This window comes from Dipodomys spectabilis, unplaced genomic scaffold (genome assembly GCF_019054845.1).
Source record: "Dipodomys spectabilis isolate Male_0828 unplaced genomic scaffold, ASM1905484v1 ptg000095l, whole genome shotgun sequence".
NCBI lineage: Eukaryota > Metazoa > Chordata > Mammalia > Rodentia > Heteromyidae > Dipodomys > Dipodomys spectabilis.
The window spans coordinates 44,644,194-44,668,556 of NW_024870772.1; the positions used below are offsets into that span (position 1 = coordinate 44,644,194).

Below are 24,363 nucleotides of genomic sequence, written 5' to 3' on the forward strand. Positions count from 1 at the left end.
AAGACACATTTTCTCTCTGCCCCCAACAAGACAAAAACAAAACAGTCTGGGGGCATAACTCAGTGGTAAACCACATGCTTAACTGCTCTTAGACTAAGTTCAAGCCTCAGCACAGCAAGAAAAAAAAAGAACAAAACATGAAAGATATAAAATACATTCTTGAACCTGAACATTAAAATAGCTCACAGGCCTATATTCCAACTTCGTAGTCAAAAAACCCTCTGCCTTAAAACAGATGAACCTTCTGCCTCAGATAAAAAGCATGAATGGGAATAGATTTTGAACTTGAATACCAGAATCAATACAAAAATATTGGGGTCTAATTAATACTTTTTAAAATGTAAACATGTTCTTAGTACTATACTATTGTAGATTAAAAAAAAAAGAAACTAAAGGTGTACAGAAAAATCTTCCCAGATTAAAAAAATAAAAAAGAAACTAAAAGGTCTCTGCATACAAATAATCTTCCCAACCTTATGCACAAGTTTAACAACATTTCTCCAAAGAAGGACACAGCAAGACAGATAAGCAATTACAATACATAAGAATTTGGAGCTAAGAAATGTCACAAAACAAATTTTACAAACAAATTCCAGATATTTAGGATCCAAATATATTGTACTTCCAAAGGCTTTTTCAAAGGCAATAGTACCTTGAATGGACAATTGTAGATGTAGGAATATTTTGCAATAGAAAACAAGTAACATTTCCACCAAAATTACGGTTAAAAAACGGAGACTTCTAGTTTTTACAAAACAAACTTGAATAAAAACATTAACTAATATGAGTTCTATTAAGAAGGAAAACTCAAGTTGACTTTTTTTTTTGTCTGTCATGGGGCTTGAACTCAGGATTAGGGGCTGTCCCTGAGCTTTTTCACTCAAGGCTAGTGCTGTACCACTTGAGCCATAGTACCACTTCTGATTTTCTGAGTGGTTTATTGGAGATAAGAGTCTCATGGACTTTCCTGCCTCTGCTCGCTTTGAACCGTGATCCTCAGATCTCAGCCTCCTCAGTATCTAGGATTACAGGTGTGAACAACTGGTGCCCAGCTGAGACTTTCATATTTAAAGCTAAGTGACTTTTTTTTTTTTTTTTGGTTGGTCATGGGCTTGAACTCAGGGTCTGGGCACTGTCCCTGAGCTTTTCTGCTCAAGGCTCGTATTTTATCACTTTGAGCTGTGCTCCACTTCTAGTTTTCTGTGGTTAATTGGAGAGTCTCATGGACTTTTCTATCAGGCTGGCTTCAGTGACTCTAGCTCTCAGTCTCCTGAGTAGCTAGGATTGGAGATGTGAGCTACCAGGGACTGAGTGCTAAATGATATTTCTATTGCTTGTGTTTATGGATATATTTATTTGTTTATTTACTGATAGTGGCAAGACTGTAATTGGTTACAAATGTTAACTCAGTCTAGAAAAGCCCAATAACCGATTAACTTCATCCAGCATGCCCATTGTATACACACTATAAATTACTTAATCAGATTATAATGAACCTAAATTTCTTAGCTCTATGTCCATCAATTACACACTAACTTCCCTTTAATAACTAGTTATTGACCAAAATAGTTCTAGCTCTCTTAATCAAGCAATTACAATTTACTGGTTCCATTGCTTCATGATAGGACAATACTGTATATATTTTTTAGAGCCAAGTATTTTAACCTGCATTACTTCATTTTAAACTTCCAATAACCCTATGAAGGCAAGAATTATTGTATTTCATTGATAAAGCAGACTTAGGAAAGTTCAGTTACTGTTATAAAGTATTTGGAATAACAAGACATTATATAACCTATTAGTGAAATAATGTCACATAAATGAAAATAATCCTAAAGTTACTGAACTTAAAAATCAATACTGTTGCTGGGCGCCAGTGGCTCACACCTGTAATCTTATCTACTCAGGAGGGTGAGATCTGAGGATCACTGTTCAAAGCCAGGCCTAGCAGGAAAGTCTGGGAGATTCTTAGCTCCTATTAACCACCAGAAAACTGGAAGTGTTACTGTGGCTCAAGTGGTAGAGCGCTTGCCTTGAGCTGAAGAGCTGAGGGACAGCACCCAGGCCCAGAGTTCAAGCCCTATGACTGACAAAAAAAAAAAAAAATCAATACTTTTCTCATTTCATCAAATCTTATGGCTATCATGGGAAACAAAAGGAACATTCTAGCCAGGCGCTGGAGTTTCATGCCTATAATCCTAGCTACCCAGTAGGCAAGCTATGACTTAAAGACTGTAGTTTGAAACTAGATCAGACAGTAAAGTCCTTGAGACTTCTTATCTCAAATTAACCACTAAAAAGCCAGAAGAGTAGCTGTGTCTCAAGTAGAATGACAGACTTGAGCAAAAAAAAAAAAAAAAACCTCAGGGACCAATACCTAGTCCCTGAGATCAAGTCCCAGGACTAGCACCAAAAAAAGTAAAATCTTAAAGCAAATTCAAGGTGCAACCAATAGTAGTACAAGAAGAAAAAAAAAAAACTCACCTTTTCTACATTGTATTTATATATGAAACAGTTTAAGAACATTTCAAATACTACAGTAAAAATCTTAAGATATTTGGTTGATTTTTTTAAATCTACTCTATTAATCCTGTTACACTATACACACACCAATTCTGCATAATGCATACTGGTGGATAACTGGTAAGATTAGCTTTAAATCACACTATACATGAATTAAGAGAAAAATATCCAAAAATCTTTATTTTCCTAGTTTTAATCTCTTCTTGACTTAGTGGTTCTCTAGCCAAAGGGTCTCCACAATGAAAAGCAAACAATTCATAAAGTTTGGGTCCAAGATGTCCTCCAAAGGCCCATGCATTAAGTTTTGTCCTCAGATGTGGTGTTACTTGAAAGGTGGTTGAACTTTTAAATGGAACCTAGTTGGATGAATCTAGATCATTAGGGTTGTGCCCTCAAAGGAGACACACTGGGTTGCTAGTCTTTCCTATCTCTTCCTCTTCCTCTTTTTCCCTCTCTGTCTTCCTCCCTCTTTACTTATCGATTGCAATGAAGTAAGCAACTTCTTCCTCAATAGGGACCCACCATGAATATGCTACCTCACCATAGTCTTAAAGCCACAAAACTAAGGACTGAAACCTCTGAACTTAGGAGGCAAAAATAAACCTTTCCTTTAAGATTGACTTTTCTCAAGAATTTTGTCAGTTTATAACACATCAGTGAAATAAGGAAGAAGTTATCTGTTTTCTTTTAATAATTCATTAAGAAATAACTCATTTTAATAATATTTACTATGTAAACTGATACTGTCTCCTTCCATAAACTTACATATACACACACATATATGTGTACACATATGTGTATATGTGTACACATATATGTGTGGATATATGTGTCTATGTGAATATATATAGTTGAGGGGAGGATTTCTAGTCAAGAAAATATGATGATTATTGCTATAAACAACAGAGGTACATGGGATGGAAGAGACAAATTTTTCTACATTGTATCAAATAATCAAAGTATTTATTATAAAGCGTTCAGTATTCTAGACACATATACAAATAAGATTTTTCAATTAGCTTCACATAATTCATACAAGGTATAACTTACCTCATCCTGGACTCCACTGGTAGTAGTCAACTTGCTCCCATCAGTAATTGTAATAATTATTGCTGGCTCCAGGAAAAAAGGGTTTCTTCCCTAAAGACAAAAACAAACCATTTTATGGTTTAGACTCCCTAAAGACAAAAACAAACCATATTATGGTTTAGACTCAGGCCTAGTTTTTTGAAGGAGTCAATTCTCAGAACAGAACTAGCATATATCTCCCCGAAAGTATACAATCTCTTTTGTGTTAATAAACATGGCATATAACACACATCTATTTGTATATACAAAAAGATTTGGGGGGCTGGGAAGGTGGCTCAGTGGTAGAGCGCTTGCCTTGCATGCCTGAGGCCCTGGGTTCGATTCCTCAGCACCACATAAGCAAAAAGAAAAGAGCCGGAAGTGGCGCTGTGGCTCAAGTGGTAGAGCCCTAGCCTTGAGCTGAAGAGCTGAGGGACAGTGCCCAGACCCAGAGTTCAGGCCCCATGACCGACACTGCCCCCCCCCCCCCAAAAAAAAGATTTGGAAGGACATAACCTAAACAGTGGTTAACCCTAAAGAGGGATTGGCTAGAAAAGGCTAGATTTTTTTTCTCCTTTATATTTCTGTTTTTAACTTTTATAGGGAACATTTACCTTTCTGTAACTTATAAAGTATTTAACTTCTCACAATGGACCTATAGGTTGAGGCGGGAGGATCCCAAGTTTGAGGGAAACTGTAAGTTACCAGTCTGAGGTATATACCGAATTGAAGGCAGTTTGAGGTACATAGTGAGATGTTGTCTGTCTCCCCTCACCCCAAAAAAAGGAAAAAAATATAATTTATATATTTTATCTAGACACTGTATGTATGAATAGTATGTTTCTTGTGGGGGGGGGGGTTGACTCAGAGCCTTATGCTTGGTAGACACCTCACTACTTTGCCTGGTGGGGGCCTCAGACATCAAGTTCTTAAATACCTTACAGACCTGAGATTATAGATACATAACACCTAGCTTATTTGTTGAGATAGTGTCTCAAAAACTTTTTGTCCAGACTGGCTTTGAACTCCCCAATTCCTCCAGAGTAACTGGAACTACAGCCACATACCATCAAGCTCAGCCTCTGAGAAATGTTCTAAGGAAGCAGATAATACAGTAAGCGAACATTATCAGAATCTCTGCCTATAAGCAAAAGGTCTGTATAAATGACTAGTGTATGCACAGAAGGACCATAAGATCTAATTTGGCAATAGTCCTCAAATGTTAAAATTAAAGATGATTACCTGAAGAAAATGATTATAGAGTACAAAAACAATGACAGCAGAGTCAATGGAACACAATTACATGTAGTTGTCAAACACTCTAATACTTTCTATTCCAATCTCAGGCCAGCCTATTTTAGATACTATGATCAATTCTAGGTGACATTTTTTCTTTTGGTAGGTTATGGGGCTTGAACTCTGGGCCTGGGCACTGTCCCTGAGCTTTCTAGCTCAGGCTAGCACTCTATCACTTGAGCCACAGCACCACTTCCAGTTTTCTTGTGGTTTACTGGAGATACGAGTTTCATGGACTTTCCTGCCTGCACTGGCTTTGAACCATGATCCTCAGATCTCGGCATCCTGAAATAGCTAGGATTATAGGCATGAGCCACCGGCACCTGACTAGGTGACAAATTTTTTGACTCAAACATAAGCTTGTCTTTTTCACACAAATGGCTTCTCACTTAAGATATTAAGCATGCTCAATATCTCTTAAAAATATTAAGACCAAAGGGTAGATATTCAAGAGGGTAAAGCTTGTTGTTGAAATTGAAGATACCATATGGTATGATAGCACATAGCTGTAGTCACAGCTACTTGGAAGACTGAGGTGCAAGGACCACTGAGTCCAAGAGTTCTAAGTTAGCCTGAATGATGTAAGATCCCATCTCAAAAAAGAAAGGAGGAAGAAGGGGGATTGGGGGTATGACTCAAGCAGCAGAGCACTTTATTAGCAAACACTGAGTTCAAACTCCAATATTACCAAAAAATGGGAGCGAGGGAGGGAAAATACAAAAGGTAGAAGGGAAGGATTAAAAGATTATTCACTATTTACAGCAGCAAAAGTGCAATGAAGTTCTAGTGGATGCTATGTAAGGAAGCATGCATCATTCGCTGGAATCATTTGGAAATGTTGATAAAATAGGGTTTCTCATTTAGCAGGTCGGGAAAGAAGACTTAAAAGTTTTGCATTTCTAACAAAAATCACAGGTTAATACTAATGTAATGACTTATGTACACAGATCATCCTTAGAATAAGAATGTAAACAATTTTATACAAGTAATCTATAGTTTCTAAAATGATTTGACTGCCTTTCAAAAACAAATCAGCAAAGCTCTTAAAGCCACCATATATCATGGATCAAATACTTGTAAGGTCCTCCTTATTACTCTGATATTTTAACATGAAGTCTGATCCTTTGACCAAAAGTATGTCACTCACTCATTCTTATACAAGCACATTGAGGACTGAACTCAAAATGTCAGGCAAGTCTCTACCATTTGAGCCATATTCCCATCCTTTGGATTTCAGTTTCTTTTTCAGATTGAGTCTCACACTAACAATATTTCAGGGGCTGAGCCCCAACTGAGATTCTTCTACCTATGCCTCCCAAGTGCTAGGATTGTTGAGCATGTCCTACCACTTTTGGTGACTTGTATTCTTTTTTTGGGGGGGAGGGAGGGTCCAGTCGTGGGGCCTGAACTCTGGGCCTGGGCACTGTCCTCAGCTCTTCAGCTCAAGGCTAGCACTCTACCACTTGAGCCACAGTGCCACTTCCGGCTTTTTTCTTTTTGCTTATGTGGTGCTGAGGAATCGAACCCAGGGCCTCAGGCATGCAAGGCAAGCGCTCTACCACTGAACCACCTTCCCAGCCGCTGGTGACTTGTATTCTTGACAATAGTCCCTAAACAATAATACTACTCATAATATTTACAATGTACTAAGTACATCTAGAGATTACTTAAAAGTATATAGAAGGATGTGCACGGGTTGTATGCAAATACTACACTATTTATATAAAAAACTTGAACACTAAAGTATTTGGTACTTTGGAGATACTAAAACTATCCCCCAGCGATACTGAGAGATAATTATACATAAAGACCACCTTGTTTTAGTCAAGTTAAAACTTAGCAGAAAGTCTTATTAAATTTACTTAAGGTAAATACAAGTTACTTTTTATTAGACAACAAATATAATTGAAATTAGTCTTACAATATATAATACTCTCAACAGGCTGTTTTTGAAATTATTATAACCATCTAGCTCCTGATAATTTCAATTAAATACTTAACTTGCGCAATGGCTCATATCTGTAATCTTAGCTACTCAGGAGGCTGTGATCTGAGGATTGTAATTAGAAGCAGGCTTGGGCAGGAAAGTCCCTAAGACTCTTATCTTCAATTAACCACCGCAAAGACAAAGGTGGAGCTGTGGGTTCAAGTGACAGAGTGCTAGCTTTGATCAAAAGAGCTCAGGTATAGTGCCCATATCCTGAGTTCAAATCTCAGGACCGGCATGCATTCACACAGAACTTAACTAATTTAGCACTTAAAAACCTAATGAAGTTTTCAAGAAGATTAGATGATATAACTCAAAGTGGCCAAGTAGACAAATTACAAAGCCAGATGTTCCAACTCAGCCTTACTGCAGCATCAGTCAGTTCTAGAGGTAGCTCACAAATACTCTCATTACAGATCTATACCAATATCATTTGTACCATATCCATCCAACAATGAATGGTGTTTACAAAAAGAATGTTTTCTTTTTTGTGGTGCTAGGATGTAAATTAAGGTTTCATATCAGTTAGATAAGCACTTGAGCACTGAGCTACATCCCCAGCCTTCGTAAACTTTGTAAGTTATTTATAGTAACAATTAACTGTAGCAGGCCTATTCCTTTACAAGATAGTTTTTCTATTGTTCCATGATTTGTTAACAATTTTTTATATGTAAATCAATATTTTCCCTCAATACAAACACAATAAAACAAAATAATATATTGCTTATTCTTAAAAAAACTTCAGCTTTCAGGGCTGGGAAGGTGGCTCAGTGGCAGAATGCTTGCCTCTCATGCATGAGGCCCTGGATTTGATTCCTCAGCACCACATAAGCAGAAAAAGCCAGAAGTGACACTGTGGCTCAAGTGTTAGAGCACGAGCCTTAAGCTCAAGAACTGAGGGACAGTGCTCAGGCCCAGAGTTTAGGCCCCAGGAACTCAGAGAATGTCTATATGACAAGATAAAATATTATTTGATGAATTTAAATATTGGAAACCAGAAAAAGGTCAAAGGCTGGGAATGTGGCTTAGTGGTAGAGTGCTTGCCTACCATGCATGAAGCCCTGGGTTCAATTCCTCAGTCACACATAAACAGAAAAAGCCAGAAGTGGTCCTGTGGTTCAAGTGGTAGAGTGCTAGCCTTGAGCAAAAGAAGCTCAGGGACAGTCTCTAGGCCCTGAGTTCAAGCCTCAGTACTCACACTCACACACACACACACACACACACACACACACACACACATACACACACACACCTGCCATGGGTGTCTGCCTACAATTGCATCTTTTAAGAGTTTATCATCAAAAATTACACTAAGAGCCAGGCACTTAATGGTGAAGCTCACTGGACACTGAGGAAAGTGGAGATAGAAGGGAGGAACTGGTATCCAGAGTGAGGGAAGATACTGTATGAAAAGAAATGTACTCATTACCTGACTTACGTATAACATAATAAAAAAATTTTCCATGTTACTAATTCCTTGCATTAATATTTATTCACTTTTACTACAAGTAGTTACTATACATCACATTTATAGTAACAATAAATTTTTTTAAAAGAGAGCCAGGCACCTGTGGTTCACATTTGTAAGGTTACCTTATTAAAAAGGCTGAAACTGGGGCTGGGAAGGTGGCTCAGTGGTAGAGTGCTTGCCTTGTATGCATGAGGCCCTGGGTTCGATTCCTCAACACCCACATAAGCAGAAAACACTGGAAGTGGGGCTGACGCTCAAGTGGTAGAGTGCTAGCCGTCAGCTGAAGAGCTGAGGGACACTACTCAGGCCCAGAGTTCAGGCCCCACGACCAACAAAAAAAAAAAAAAAAAAAGCTGAAACCTAGAGGATCAAGATTCAAACAGCCATGGCAAAAAAAAAAGTCTGAGAGATAACATTTCCAATTAACCAGCAAAAAACCTGGACTGAAGGTGTGGCTCAAGTGGTAGAGGGCCTGGTGTTAGCTAGAAAGCCACTGCTTTGAGTTAAAAATTAAAAGCAATATTTACTATAAAATGATTAAATGAAATTTGTACACAAAATGTTTCTTTAGGAAAGTATTGTTGCTATTACTTACAAATGCCTAAAATGAACAAATTTATTCAAGCATAAATTTCAAAATACTACTAAAACTGTTACTAGCATGGTTTTTTTTTGTTTTCTTTTTGACTTTGTACTTGCTAGGCACTCTACCATGTTAATTATACCCGAGCACTTATTATTTTCATTATGTTTTAATAGGGTCTCACATTATGCGTAGATCAATCTATACAGTGACCTTCTTGTTTAAGTTTCCTACATGGCTGGGATGTCACCATACACATTTGTATGCCACCATACCTTGCTTTCTATAGGCTGAGATGTGATCTAAGGAACTTTTTATCCAGGCTAGCCTCTAACCACCATTCCTCTAATCACTTCCTCCTGAGTAGCTAGGGTTTACAGGTATGATCCACCTTACCCGTTTCTTTTCTTTTTCTTTTTGGCCAGTCATGGGGTCTGAATGCTGTCCCTCAGCTCTTCAGATGAAGGTTTAGCACTCTACCACTTGACCCACGGTGCCACTTCCAGCCTTTTGTTTATGTGGTACTGAGGAATCAAACCCAGGGCCTCATGCATACAAGGCAAACACTCTACCACTGAGCCACCTTTCCAGCCCCACCCAAGTTTCTTAAATACAGTTTTGGTTTTGTTTTTTGTTTTTTTTTGGGGGGGGGGGGCCGGTCATGGGGCCTGAACTCTGGGCCTGGGTGCTGTCCCTCAGCTCTTCAGCTCAAGGCTAACGCTCCACCACTTGAGCCACAGTGCCACTTCCAGCTTTTTTCTTTATGTGGTCCTGAGGAATCGAACCCAGGGCCTCAGGCATGCAAGGCAAGCGCTCTACCACTGAGCCACCTTCCCAGCCCCTTAAATACACTTTTATACAGATGCTTCCCTGCCATTTATAACACAATCAGTGGGCATCTCTTTCTAGTCAATACTATTGCTCTTGTATTTTTCTTTCTTGGTACTAGGAACTGAACCCAGGATGTCATAGATACTAGGCAAGTGCTTTGCCACTAAGCTAAATCCCAGCTCCTCACTACTGTTTACCCATCAAATTAATAGCTTTAGCTATCTGTCAACATTTCTCCTGGTCTATAAAAAAAAATTAAACATTCCAAAAGGCTACATTAGGGTTATGATTTAATCACTTTAATATAGTGTTATTAGCTATCTGGTTCTAAGCTTGTGCAGTTTAATTATCCAATCTTTCTATTTAAAAGTCACTATTTAAAATTTTTATAATAAGGATGCTTACAAACTCACTCAAATTTACTAACTAAAATTTCCTTCACTCTTCACCTCAGTCAGAAAGTTAACAGCCTTTTTATAACCTTCTAAGGTGGTATCAAATTTTAAAAGAACTCTGCTAGGACAAAGACAGCCAGTAGAGGGACTAAAAGTTTACTTTTGTCATTAGTAGAACAAACTCACAAGTTTGATTCAAGGCAGTAGTTCCTGTCATAAAGAAATCCAGACATAGGCTGCGTACTGGTGGTTCATACCTGTAATCCTAGCTATTCATGAGGATAAGATCTGAGGATTGAGGTTCGAAGCCAGACCAGTGAGGGAAGTCAATGAAATTATCTTCAATTAACCACCCAAAAAAGCCAGTAGTGAAGCTGTGGCTAGAATGCTAGTTTTGAGCAAAACAAAAACAAAAAAACCAAGCACGGCACTCAAGCCCTGAGTTCAAGCACTAGGGCAGCAAAAAAGAAAAGTACAGATATAGCATTAGAAAACATAATGTCAAATATAACTTTCTGTCCTTTAGTCACTTACTAATGGGAATCTAGTGTACATAGGTATAGTCCTTTGAATAATCCTATACAGCAGAGCTAAGCAATGACCAAACAGGGCTACAATTTTCCCATGAAAAACCAGAGTTAGCTCTCCAGCTCTTCTACTACACCGTCTTCAATTAACCCATACTTCTTGCTGTCTTGGAGGTTTTGCTAAGTGGTCAGTAGATTAAACAAATGAAGTTATATAACATATATATATATATATATATATATATATATATATATACACACACACACTATGTAATGTATATATAAAATCTCCCCAGGCCACAGCTACCTGGATGTCGCTCAAGTAGCACTCAGTACCTGTGTGCTAACATTCTTTAAATCAGTGCTTAAACCTCAAACATTTGTATAAAAGTATTTTCCATGCTTACTTATTCTTTGTATTCATATTTATGAACTTAATGTTTCAAATGAAATCAGTTTCATTTATTAGCCTCAAACTGTAGCAATAAGATCTGTGAAATTATATATTTCATAGAGATCTATTAAAATATAGATAAAATATTTATATATCCAGTAATTCATTGTCAGATATGATTACTTCTGAGGAAGTTCACTAAGTTATGAAGATTAACATAAAAGTGTTTAATTAAAGACCTGACAAGCTTATATTTAAAATCAATATTCCAAAGCCAGAATTCTAAGTTTTAGGTTGGTTTTAAAACCCAAAATGACTTTGGTTGTTAAGATCTTAACTGCTGTGGCATAAATGAGTCTTCTGATGTCAAATTCTAAAATATTCATCTTAAGTTCTTTCAAAATGGTACTGACTACACAGAAAAGATCTCTAAAGAATATATTAAGCTGATTATTCATGGCTGCCTTTGAAGAATGAAAACTTTGTATGTTACTGTTAATAGTTCACTTTTAAAAAGTGAAGACTACCATTACTATGTATTTACCACAAACTTAAGCACTCTTCAAAATAAAAATGTGGTTAGTATTCCAAATTAAAACTTTGAAGGCCAGGCTCCAGTGGCTCATGCCTATAATCCTATTCAGAAGACTTGAGATCTGAAGACTGTGGTTCAAAGCCAACCTAGAGAGAAATTCTATGAGACTATCTCCAATTAACCAGCAAAACTGACAGACAGTAGGTATGGCTGAAGCCATAAAGTTGGCCATGTGAAAATATGAGCAAGGGGCTGAGGGGGGGGTGGGGGGGCCTTTAGTTTAAACCCTGATCCTATTACCACACACAGCCCCTTGCCCCTGCCACCCCCCACTCAAAAAAAAAGAAAGAAAACTTTTAAAAAAAAATGTGCCCAGGGCTGGGAAGGTGGCTCAGTGGTAGAGCGCTTGCCTTGCATGTATGAGGCCCTGGGTTCGATTCCTCAGCATCACATAAGCAAAAAGAAAAAAGCCGAAAGTGGCGCTGTGGCTCAGGTGGTAGAGTGCTAAAGAGCTGAAGAGCTGAGGGACAGCGCCCAGGCCCAGAGTTCAGGCCCCACGACCGGACCCAAAAAAAAAAAAACAAAAAACAGCTGTGCACCAGTGAGGTGGCTCACACCTATAACCCAACTAACCCAAGAGGCTGAGATCTAAGAATGGAGGTTCGAAGCCAGTCTGGTCAGACTAATTTAACCAGCAAAATGGCAGAAATGGAGATGTGGCAGCTCAAGTTATAGAGCACCAATAAGAGCAAAAAAAAAAAAAAAAGGCTAAAGTGTAAGGCCCTGAGTTCAAGCCCCAGTGCTGGCACCAAAAAAAAAAAAAAAAAAGATGCCTGCTTAGTATATGCCAATATGGTACACACTCCTAATTCTCATGATCCTAGCACTCCAAAAACTAAGGCAGGATCTCAGTACATGACCACACAAGTTAGTCAAAAACCTATGTTTAACATAAAATTTTTAAAAGGAAAAATAATTAAGGAAACGAGCCTACTCTCATATAAAAATCTAGTATCTTGGAATATAGTAACACCTATAAATTATCTAGGCACTAGTGGCTCACTTCTATACTCATAGCTACTAAGATCTAGGTAACAGTGGTTGGAAGTCAGCCGGGGCAGAAAAGTCCTCGAGATTCCATCTCCAATAAACCAGCAAAAAGGCTGGGCTACAAGAACCAGGTGCAGTTGGCTCACACCTGTAATTCTAGCAAATCAGGAAACTAATACTGAGAACAGCTGTTTGAGTCCAGCCTGGGTAGAAAATTCCCTGCATTTTTATCTCTAATCAGCAAAAAGCTGGAAATGGAGGTGTGATTCAAGTAGTAAGAGTGCCAGCCTTGAGCATAAAAGCCAAGAATGAGCACAGGTCCTGTGTTTAAGCCCCAGTGCCAACACAAACACACATAAACACACACACAAAGAAAAACAAGGTGAAAGCATGGCTGGAGTGGTAGAGTGCCAGTTGTGAGAAAACAAGACACATGATCATGAGGTGTAAGATCCTAAACTGAAGCCCTGATACCAGTCAAAAAAGAAAAAGAAGTGGTTCTGTAGCTCAAGTGGTAGAAAGCTCGCCTTGAGCTGAAGAGCACAGGGACAGCGCCCAAGCCCAGAGTTCAAGCCCCACGACTGTCAAAAAAAAAAAAAAAGAAATATATAACTATAACAAAATCTTAAAATTAAAAGAAACTTAAAGTATACATTAAAAGAAATATAGCCAGCCAATGGTGGTTCATGACACTTAATCCTAGCCACTTGGGAGACCATGCTAGTTGAGATCTTGCTACAAGGCCAAGCTGAAGAGAAAAGAGATCATCTCAATAAAGAGATATAAGTAGGGGCTGGGAAGGTAGCTCAGTGGTAGATATATAAGTAGTGGCATATACCCCTAGAGGAATCAAGACCCTAATTCAAAAATTACCCGAATGCCAGGTGGCAGTAGCTCCCATCTGTGATCCCAGCTACCTAAGAGGCTAAGATCTGAGGATCATGGTTCAAAGCCAACCTTCCCTGACTGTTATCTACAATTAACCACAAAAAAGCTGGAAGTAGAACTATGGCTCAAGCTGTAGGCTTGAGCACAAAAGCTCAGGAACAGCACATAGACCCTGAGTTCAAACACCAGGATCAGCACAAAAACAAACCAAAAAAAAGGTAGAGAAAGATTAACTAGAATTAAAATATTTTTGGGTTCAAGTGCTTTTATTGGTACCTAGCAACCCTCAAAAGCTCAGGCCTTGAGGTCAAGCCACAGGACTGTCACCAAAAATTGTTTAAAGTATATTCACATAAAAACAGCCACTTACTTTATCCTATCCTTTTTGTCCACAAAAATCTATATACTACAGGGATCAAGCTTTTCTTTTTTTTTTTCCTGCAGGTCATGGGGTCTGAACTCTGGGCTTGAGCGTTGTCCCTCAGCTCTTCAGCTCAAGACTAGCACTCTACCACTTGAGCCACAACACCATTCCCGGCTTATCTGCTTATGTGGTGCTGAGGAATCAAACCCAGGGCCTCATGCATGCAAGGCAAGCACTCTACCACTGAGCCACCTTCCAGCCCCAGGGATCAAACATTTACAATTGAACTCCCCTCTAGACAAGAGCAGTTGCCCTTATATATGCCATCTGAGCCACTACCAATTTGAATTGTAAAATATAAGAGTTCTAGAAATGCACTCTGCCCTACATTTCCTTCAAAATTTAGAACATTTCTTGCTTTGAAAACCAAAAACCATGTTTAAGTACTTGTAATAGAACTGTTTTTGAAAATAAATTGAGATTTCAGGGAACAGCCTAAAGTAACATCAAGGAACTATACTGGGCTTCAAACTGAAAATAAAACCATATGTTATCTGGAGCAAGAAGTTTTACTTAATCTGGAATTACTGGACAGATAAATTCAGCTTCTTGCAATGGATAAGCTGTAACTGAGTTATAGACATAGTTTTTGTGAACTTTAATTCTGGGAAGTATTTACCACATTAAGGATAATAATCATCATTAAAGCTCCTATCACTAACAAAATCTGAAAACCTTAGGTTTTAGAACACAAAAAATACATATAGTGAATAACTGATAAAACCAAATAAAAATGTTTTTGACTTCCAAGACCAGCATATAGTTTGTTGTTTTGTTGTTTTTTTGGTCATGGGGCACTGTCCTTCAGCTCTTCAGCTCAAGGCTAGTGCTCTACCACTTGAGTCACAGCGCCATTTCCTGTTCTCTGGGGTTTAAATGAAGTCTCATGGATGTTCCTGCCTGGGCTGGCTCTGAACCATGATCCTCATAACTCAGCCTCCTGAGTAGTTAAGATTACAGGCTATTTCAATTTTTTTAAATTTCAGTATTTAAAATTCAAAAAGTAAATCACAGCAGGGCACCAGTGACTTGTGCCTATAATACTAGCTACTTAGGAAGCTGAGATCTGGGGATTCAAGTTCAAAGCCAGCCCACGCAGGAACGGCCATGAGATTCTTATCTCCAATTAACTACCATTAAAAAAGCCTTTGGAAGTAAATCTGTGGCTCCGGTGGCAGAAGCTAGCCTTGAGCAAAAAGAAACTCAGAGACAGCATCCAGGCCCTGAGTTCACCAGCCTAAAAACAAGTCACAAAAATGTTACATTCCAATAATAAATGAGGTTATACACCACTTAATCTTCACAATTCTCTAAGATAGTTCCCTTTTTCCATTTTTTCTAATGGGGAAACAAGCTGAGAGGTTATATAATTTGTCAGCAACTCATGGGTAGAATGAGAATTCGTACATCTAGCCAGTCAAAATCAGATTTCTCTGACTCTTACGACACAAATTTACAGTTTTGCAAAATTACATCTTAAGTCAAAAGAAAAGATAATTAATTACAAAATAGTTCATGGGAAATTATCCTTATACTCTAATACTGGCTTACATACTACATTGGAAAATCTGAGTCATTAACTGCCATTGAATATATACATGTATTAGAACCTAGAACTTAAAATGTTATAAAATCTTGCTAATTATCCACTACATTCATACTCTTACTTTTTCTGAACACAGGAGGCAACAGAATCAGATTGAAGCTAATAACATAACATTAGTGTTATAAGAAAGGCTAAATGTGGCTCAATGACAAAATATTTTCAAAAAAGGAAAAAATTCAGCCAGGTGTTGGTGGCTCAAGCCTGTAATCCTATCTACTCAGGAGGCTAAGATCTGAGGATCACAGTTCAAATCCAGCAGAGGCAGGAAAGTCCATGAGACTCTTATCTCCAATAAACCACTCAGAAAACCAGAAGGAGTACTATGGCTCAAGTGGTACAGCACTAGCCTTGAGCTGAAGAGCTCAGGGACAGCACCCAGGCTGAGTTCAAGTCCCACAAACAAACAAACAAAAAAACAGAAAGAATTCATATTGCATTATAGATGCAACCTAAGAAAGTGACTTTTTAAATATTATCGAGGGGCTGGGAAGGTGGCTCAGTGGTAGAGTGCTTGCCTTTCATGCATAAGGTACTGGGTTCGATTCCTCAGCACCACATAAGCAGAAAAAGCTTTAAGTGGTGTTGTGGCTCAAGTGGTAGAGCACTAGCTGAGGGACAGTGCCCAGGCCCAGAGTTCAGGCACCATGACTGGCAAAAAAAAAAAAAAAAAATTATATATATATATATATATATATATATATATTATCGAGTATACCTTTAAGTGTATGTATATAACCTAAGTAAAATGTATTAAAAAATACTAATAAATTTCATAACTATTTCAAACTTCAACCTTATTCAATATTACATATAAATGTTAAGAAATTAAACATTTTAACCTTAACTGTATGGTATTTTATTATAAGTGAGAAAGAAGTAATTTCTAACATCACTTTCACACTAAATCTTGTATAAAACACAGAAAATTTAGTAAGTGTTCAGCAGATGAAAATATTCTGTCTTTTCCAAGGAGATATAATAAAAATTCCTTTCAAATTTGTCTTCACATTACATTTCAGTAAAAAGAAAAAAACGTTGAGAGTGGGGAAGAAACATGAAATACAAACCAAAGCAAGACCAAAACAATTCCAATTATTTGTTTTGTCTCTGAGACATGCTGAAATTATTACATAAGTTAATTAGGTCACAAAAATAGTACATAAGGAAATTATTTTAAGGGGAGGAAATACTTGGCACATTGGTCAATGAAACAAGTTCCCCAAAAGCCCATAAAAGTAATTTTAGAGTATAAATGAGTGACAATTATGAGTAAAAAAAATACTAAATACTTAGTATTTCAAATTATCTATTATATAATCTCTTGAAGAAATCTACAGCATGAACATGGCATAATTCATTTAGCTACTTTTAACCACAGATGATCTTAAAATTATTAAAAATACTTGAGTAAGTGAAATTATTATATTAGGACTTGGTTTGTTCCTAGTCTTTTAATTTTTAGTAATTGATACATAATTTTTGGCATTGTCGTATATAAAAGGAAAATTTTAAGGAAGTACAACACCTACTGCTTGTTTTGGGCAATTTCTAATTAAGATGCAATGCTTCCTTACTATCTTTTACTCTCCTGAGGGCTGGGAAGGTGGCTCAGTGGTAGAGTGCTTGCCTTGCATGCATGAGGCCCTGGGTTCGATTCCTCAGCACCACATAAACAAAAAGAAAAAAGCTGGAAGTGGCACTGTGGCTCAAGTGGTACAGCGCTAGCCTTGCTGAAGAGCTGAGGGACAGCGCCCAGGCCCAGAGTTCAGGCCCCACAACCGGACCCAAAAAAAAAAGAAAAAAAAAAACTTGATTCTTTCACTCTCCTGAAAGATCATGGTTTTCTGAATCTACAAAACAACAACAGAATATAAAATTATGAAGAAATATTTTGAAATAAAATATAATCTAAGCCAGGCACCAAAGGCTCAGACCTATAATCCTAGCAACTCAGAAGGCTGAGATCCAGAAAAAAAAGATTCAAAGCCAGTTGCGGGTAGAAAAGTTTCTGAGACTACATCTCCAAAATAACCAGCAAAAAGTCAGGCTGGAAGCATGGCTCAAAAGAATGATAAGAGTACCAGGTTAATGAGCAAGCTGGTGTACTCTGGCCCTGAATTCAAATCCTGTGCCAGCAAAATAAATCAATAAATCACTAATGAAAAAAAGTAAAACTAGACCTTAAAGTTTTTTTTATTACCTTTAAGTAGTTGTACAAAGGGGTTTCAACTCAAAATATCCACTTATAAGTATACTGTCTCCCCTTTCATTTGAAATATCTTTAAATAACTACTATTAAAATTAACGGTTAGGGGCTGGGAAGGTAGCTCAGTGGTAGAGCGCTTGCCTTGCATGCATGAGGCCCTGGGTTCGATTCCTCAGCACCACATAAGCAAAAAGAAAAAAGCCGAAAGTGGTGTTGAGGCTCAAGTGGTAGAGCACTAGCCTTGAGCTGAAGAGCTGAGGGACAGCGCCCAGGCCCAGAGTTCAGGCCCCACGACTGGACCCCCCAAAAAAAAAAAAAATTAACGGTTAGGCATGATGGTACACATATATAATTTAATCCCAGTATTCAGGAGATTGTGGGAGAAATATCTTGAGTTTGAGGCCAGCTTAGGCTACATAGAAACTCTCATATAATTAATGTTCAAAAAGAAATAACATTTTCATTTCATGCTACTTTGTACTCAAATATTATTAAACAAAATATCTCTTGATTTGCTCAAAAAAAGTGTTCCTAAGAGGTTCCTTGTAAACTTGTGCACATCCCATCTTAAACGCACTAGGGGGAGCTCCCTAGTTGGAAGAATCCTAAAACATGTGCTTTTGTCACATTTACGCTTTATTCACTGACCTACTTATATTTCTTTAGAAATACCACTCCATGCTTACCCCAGGACTTTATCCCATGTTTTCATTTGACATAGTTTTTTGAAACATCATCCCATTCCTATCAGTTGCCACTAAGACAACTTTGGCCAAGTATTTATTTACTTTCTCTCACACCACAATATCCTTAGGATGAAAAATAAAGTCTAAAGGAAAAGAAATAAATTATACATATATATTATATATATTTAACATGCTAAAAACAGACAAGATTACCCTGAATTAAAAGGGATTTAAAATATACCTATTTAAAACCTTCATCTCTTCTATAGCAATAAGGATTCAATGGTTATTGAATTATTATTATTATTATTGTAAATTTGGAATAAGAAGCAGAACAAGTTAAGAAAGTGATTGTTCAATATTACACAGTAACTCAATTGCAAGACCAAGATTCCGTCTTCTATCTCTAGTTATTGCTCTTGTGATACACAATACAACATATGACTGTAATGTCCCCTTCACCACCAATAATTATTAAAAATATTTTTCAGTATGATTAAAATTTCAGGAGTTGCTAAGACCATTCAATAGGAAAAGGGTATCCATTTCAACAAATGGTGCTGTAGAAATTGAATAGTCCCACAAAAAAGGAAATAAAGTTGGATCCTTATATAACACACACAAAAATAGCTTCATGCTCAGGAGGCAGAGATCTGAGAAGCCGAGTTCAAAACCAGCCTGGGTAGAAAAGGTCCTATGAATCTCTTAGCTCCAATTAATCACTCAAAAACAGGAAGTGGAGCTGTGGTTCAAAGTGGTAGAGAACTAGCCTTGAGCAAAAAAGAGCTCAGCAACAGTGCCTAGGCCCTTGAGTTCAAGCCCCATGACCCACCAAAAAAATTAGCTTGAACTAGACTTCTACACTGAAATCTAAACCTGTGAAACTCTAAAAGAAAAAAAAAAAAAGCTTCAAAAGTATTAGATTAACCAACAATTTTTTAGATATTATACCAAAAGCAAAAGGAGTAAAAGTGAAAGTGGACTATACAAAAATTTAAAACATCTGTACATCAAAGGACACAATCAGCAAAGTAAAAATGTATCCCACAGAATGTGCAGGTTATTAAATCTCCTTTTAATAAAGATCCAGAACATATCCACACTCCTACAGTTCCAAGACTGGTGATACAAACCTATAATCCTAGCACTCAGGAGGTACAAGCAGAACAATATAATTAGAGGCCAGCCTTGGCAAAACAGCCAGACCCTGTCTCAAAAATAAAATGCATGGCCAGGCACTGGTGGCTCACGCCTGTAATCCTTGCTACTCAGGAGGCTGAGATCTGAGGATCGTGGTTTCAAAGCCATCCCAGACAGAAAAGTCCATGAGATTCTTATCTCCAATAAACGACCAGAAAACTAGAAGTGACTCTGTGGCTCACGGGGCAGAACGACAGCCTTGAGCTGAAGAGCTCAGGAACAGAGCCCAGGCCCAGAGTTCAAGCCCCACCACTGACCAAAAACAAGATCGATCAAAACAAAAATAATTTTTTAAATCATCAAAAAGTGGACAAAGTAATTGAATAGACATTTCTCCAAAAATAATAATACATAGTAGTCAGCAAACACACGAACATACTTAATGACTAGTAATTTGGAGAAATGCAAACAAAAGCCACAATACTACATCATATTCATTAGGATGGCTAATATTAGGAGGAACAGGAGACCATGAGCAGGAAGGACCTTGTGCAGTAGTAGTGATAATATAAAATGGTACAATTGTTACAGCAGACTATGAGTACTTCCTTAAAACTAAAATTGAAATTACTATCTGATCCAGATTTTTTTTTACTATTATGGCTTTTTTACTATCAGTATGATTCCACTTTAAGGTATAGAACCAAATCAAAAGTCAGAATCTTGAAAAGACACTTATACAAATCCATGTTCATTGCAGCATTACTCCTGATAGACATGATCTACAAATAACATTGACAGTGGATAAGCAAAATTTAATGTATACATAAAATGGAACACAATCCAGCTTTAGAAAGAAAATCCTAATGCATGCTATAACATGGATAAACCTTAAGAACATTATGCTAAGTGAAATAAGACAGTCATAAAGACAAGCTATTTCTCAGATCCTTGGAAAATTGGTTCTTAGTTCTCTAAGATACCATTCATATTCAGTAACTTACATAAAATTCAGTATTGACAAGTATCTTACATACATCCTCCAGTTTACCTAAAATCATCTGTAGGCTATTTTTAATAGCAAGGATAATGTAAATGCTATGTCAAAAGCTGTTATTCTATATTGCTTAGGGGACAATGGTTAAGAGTTTGTTCATGTTCAGTACAGAATTTTTCTTTTACTATTTTCAATCCATGGTTGGTTGAATCAATGGATGTGGAACCAACCGATTAGGGGGCCAACTATACAGTGTACTTCCACTATGAAGTATCCAGGGCAATCAAACTCAAAGAAACACGAAGTAGAAAAATGACTTCCTAAAGTGTGAGGGTAAGGGGAAATAGGAAGTTACTGTTTAATGAGATCCAGATTTGCAAGATGAATCTAGATGTTGGGTGCATAATAGTGAAATACTTAATATTGAACTTAAAATTTTTTCCAAATTATTTTTAATTAAAAAACTTTAAAATGTTGCAAAATAGGGTTATGGGTGGAACTCAGTGATAGAAATGTCTGCCTAGCATCACAGGGTCTTGGGTTCAAAACCCAGCAAAAAAAATTATTTTATACAAAAAACACATGTGCACAAATATTCACAACAGCTTAATATTCAGCACTACAGTATGTTTATAATAATCTTTCATCTCAAATGTTTTATACTTTATTTGTTGACAGCCCTAGAAAACCCAAGTGACAGCCAAGTTTTCACTATTTCAATCACCTTTAAAAGAAAAGGCTATACTTGAATACTAAATGGGTACCACTTGGGTAAAAGGCAACACTATTAGAACTCTACTTGGATTATCTGATGATTTCAAATTCTATGCCTAAGAATAAAACAGATTCTCACCAAAAATCATTCAACTTGAAAACAACAGGTAATAGAGTAACTCAAAACAATAAAACTACCTACACATAAAACTTTAAAAAGACCTCTCAAACTTTATGTATCTCCTAATTTTAGCTACTTGAGCTAGTTTAGATTTCCAGTAGCTCTCAAAGGAGCAGCATTATTTGCACTATTAAACAAAAGGGGAAAATTATCAAATGTATCTGATAAGCAAATTAATAGAGCTGCCATGAAAGGAAAGTATAGAGGGTCTGTGTTAGTCTAAGGCTGTCTAAATAAAAATAAATGGTACTCTTTACCAAAATTATATATTTAGAAGAACCTTCTATATGCAGAGAACTTTTTTGGCAGGATAGCCAAAGTGCTTGGGGAAGACATTCACCAAGACTGACTCTATCTTCCTCAGGTACTTTAACCTTACTGTTGGTATCTGCAAATTCTAATAGCACCCTAGAAAATACTAAATAAATTAAGTGTAATGATTATGGAAAAATCACATGGAAACCTATTATTTAAGGCTTTTTAAATGCTCTATGACAGATATGCTGTTTTCCATTTAACTCACTTTTTCTCATTTCTTTCTGTTACTTTGGTTATATGTAAGTATTTAGTACTGGGAATTTCCCAATTTTAAATGTGGCTCATGCCTGTAACCCCAGATACTTGGAAGCTGGAAATTAGGACCACAGTTAGCAAAAACACACACACAAAAAAAAAACAATAAAATAGATGTGGTTGTGCCCGCCTATTCCAACTATGCAGGTGTAATAGGAGGATCAATATTCAGGCTCACAGGGACAATATTGCAAGATCTTATTTGAAAACTAGAGCACAAATGGTCTGGGGATGTAGGGCTCAACTGGTAGAGAACCAGCAATCAGGAGTTCCTTTCAAACTCTAAAACCACAAGAAAAGAAAAGGTTATAAAGATATTCCACAGATAGCAGGCACATACAAAGTGCTTTTACAAAGAAACATAGACTTGTTTTAAATATTTTAGACATCCAAAATTCCTGAATTTATTCTTTATATAAATTTAAAAATGTGGAAAAATTAAATCAGCTAGAAATATAGTATTATGATGAAGAAATCTTCTGGAAGGATGTTTCTTCTAATTGAACACTTTACTCAATCATGTTCATTCAGAAATCGTGGCTTCTTAAATTATTTTAATGATAGTTTCATTTTTATGTGCCAATTCAAACATAATTATTAATATTGCTCCCCGCATCCTTGCTGATTCATCAAATTGAGAAGCATTATCCATGCCTGTTGCTGAATTAATAAAATCCTAATGTGAAAAAAACATCCAATCCAGATTCTTCTTTTGGTCAAAGTGATATAACAGGACCACCTTCAACCTCAAGTTTTAAAAAATTTTAAATTTAAAGGGTTTGATCATGACAACTGGGAAAGGGAAAATAAAAGATTTAACTTAGAAATGTTCTGAACTCCATGACAGTTATTTAAAGGAAGCACCCCAAGAAATATTTTTGATGTGTAGTAGGAGGCATATCCAAATGCCTTTCCCACTTATGAAATGTGATGCAGAAAAACAGGAAATTAAGAATTCCACTATACATTTCACTCATGATAGCAATTTTCAAATGTATCTTTCAACTCAAAAAAGTTTAGATCAAAACCTTAAGCAAAAAAGCCTGGAGAACTTATAACTAAGATATATGAAATACTTTATAGAAACACCAGCTGCAAAGAGTTGCAAAATAAAGCAATACAGAGAAAGAGAAAGATTAATATGATAATATTTATCTAAATAATGGGAATAGGGTCCAGAAAAGTCACTCTCAATTGTAATATGTACTTAAATGTTACAGTACTAAATTCACCAATTCTTAAAGATGTTTTAAGTGCCGAAGAGTTATCCAAAAGCATAAAATTTCTAAAACAAAAGAACAATTTCATTTCCATTGCTATAAAGCAAATAAATGTATGTACAGGAAGGATTTTTCTGAAATGTGATACTCATGAAAACTGTAGTTTATACCAGGGATAAGAATACATATACCTAAATACATCATCATAGCAACTGTGTTTTGCAATACAACGCAAGTTTTGAATGCTTTGGTACTCCTTTGTTATGTGTAGTATTACACATTCTTTAGTATCTTGTATTTCCAGAGTAGCAATATTATAAAAAGTTATAATGAACCACCTTGCAGTATTCCTTAGTGAAAGCATATGAGGCTCTCGCCTCATCCTCAGACAAAAGCAGGAAAGGGACTTCAACAGATTTAGGGAAGGTTCTTCTGTATTTTCCAGACAGACTTTTTGCCAGAGGCTTATGAGCTTGAAACAAAAAATGAAACCAAATGTTGCACCTGCCATTTAATACAAAATTCCTTCTTTAGTAGTTTCTAGGGGCATATATTTCAAAAAAGAAAAAAATGGGGAAGGTGGCTCAGTGGTAGAGCGCTTGCCTTGCATGCAAGAGGCCCTGGGTGCAATTCCTCAGCACCACATAAGCAGAAGAAAAAAAAAAAGCTGGACGTGGTGCTATGGCTCAAGTGGTAGTGCGTTAGCCTTGAGCTGAAGAGCTGAGGGACAGCGCCAAGGCCCAGAGTTCAGGCCCCACAAGTGGACCAAAAAAAAAAAGGCTGGCTGGACACTGGTGGCTCACACCTGTAATCCTAGCCACTCAAGAGGCTGAGATCTGAGGATCATGGTTCAAAGCCAGCCTGGGCAGGAAACGTGAAACTATCTCCTATTAACCTCTAGAAAACTGGAAGCGGTGCTACAGTTCAAGTAGCCCCAGGACCAACAACAACAAAAAAAAGATGCACTCAGCCAGTTCCTATACACTACTCAAAGTATTTTTTCAGGGTAGTTAACAATATGTTTAGATTGACCCTTGACAAAAGGAACAAACAGTAAAGTTTCCTGTA

At 37.0% G+C, this 24,363-nt stretch overlaps 1 protein-coding gene across 2 annotated transcripts in view; it reads right to left on the bottom strand.

Annotated features, from left to right (window-relative positions):
- Positions 1-24,363, bottom strand: part of Ints6 (integrator complex subunit 6) — a 92,826-nt gene that overhangs the window by 65,912 nt on the left and 2,551 nt on the right. For both annotated transcript variants that reach the window (XM_042685373.1, XM_042685374.1), the window contains exon 4: positions 3,574-3,663. In XM_042685373.1, the coding sequence (XP_042541307.1) occupies positions 3,574-3,663 (90 nt within the window). The remainder of the gene's footprint in view (positions 1-3,573; positions 3,664-24,363) is intronic.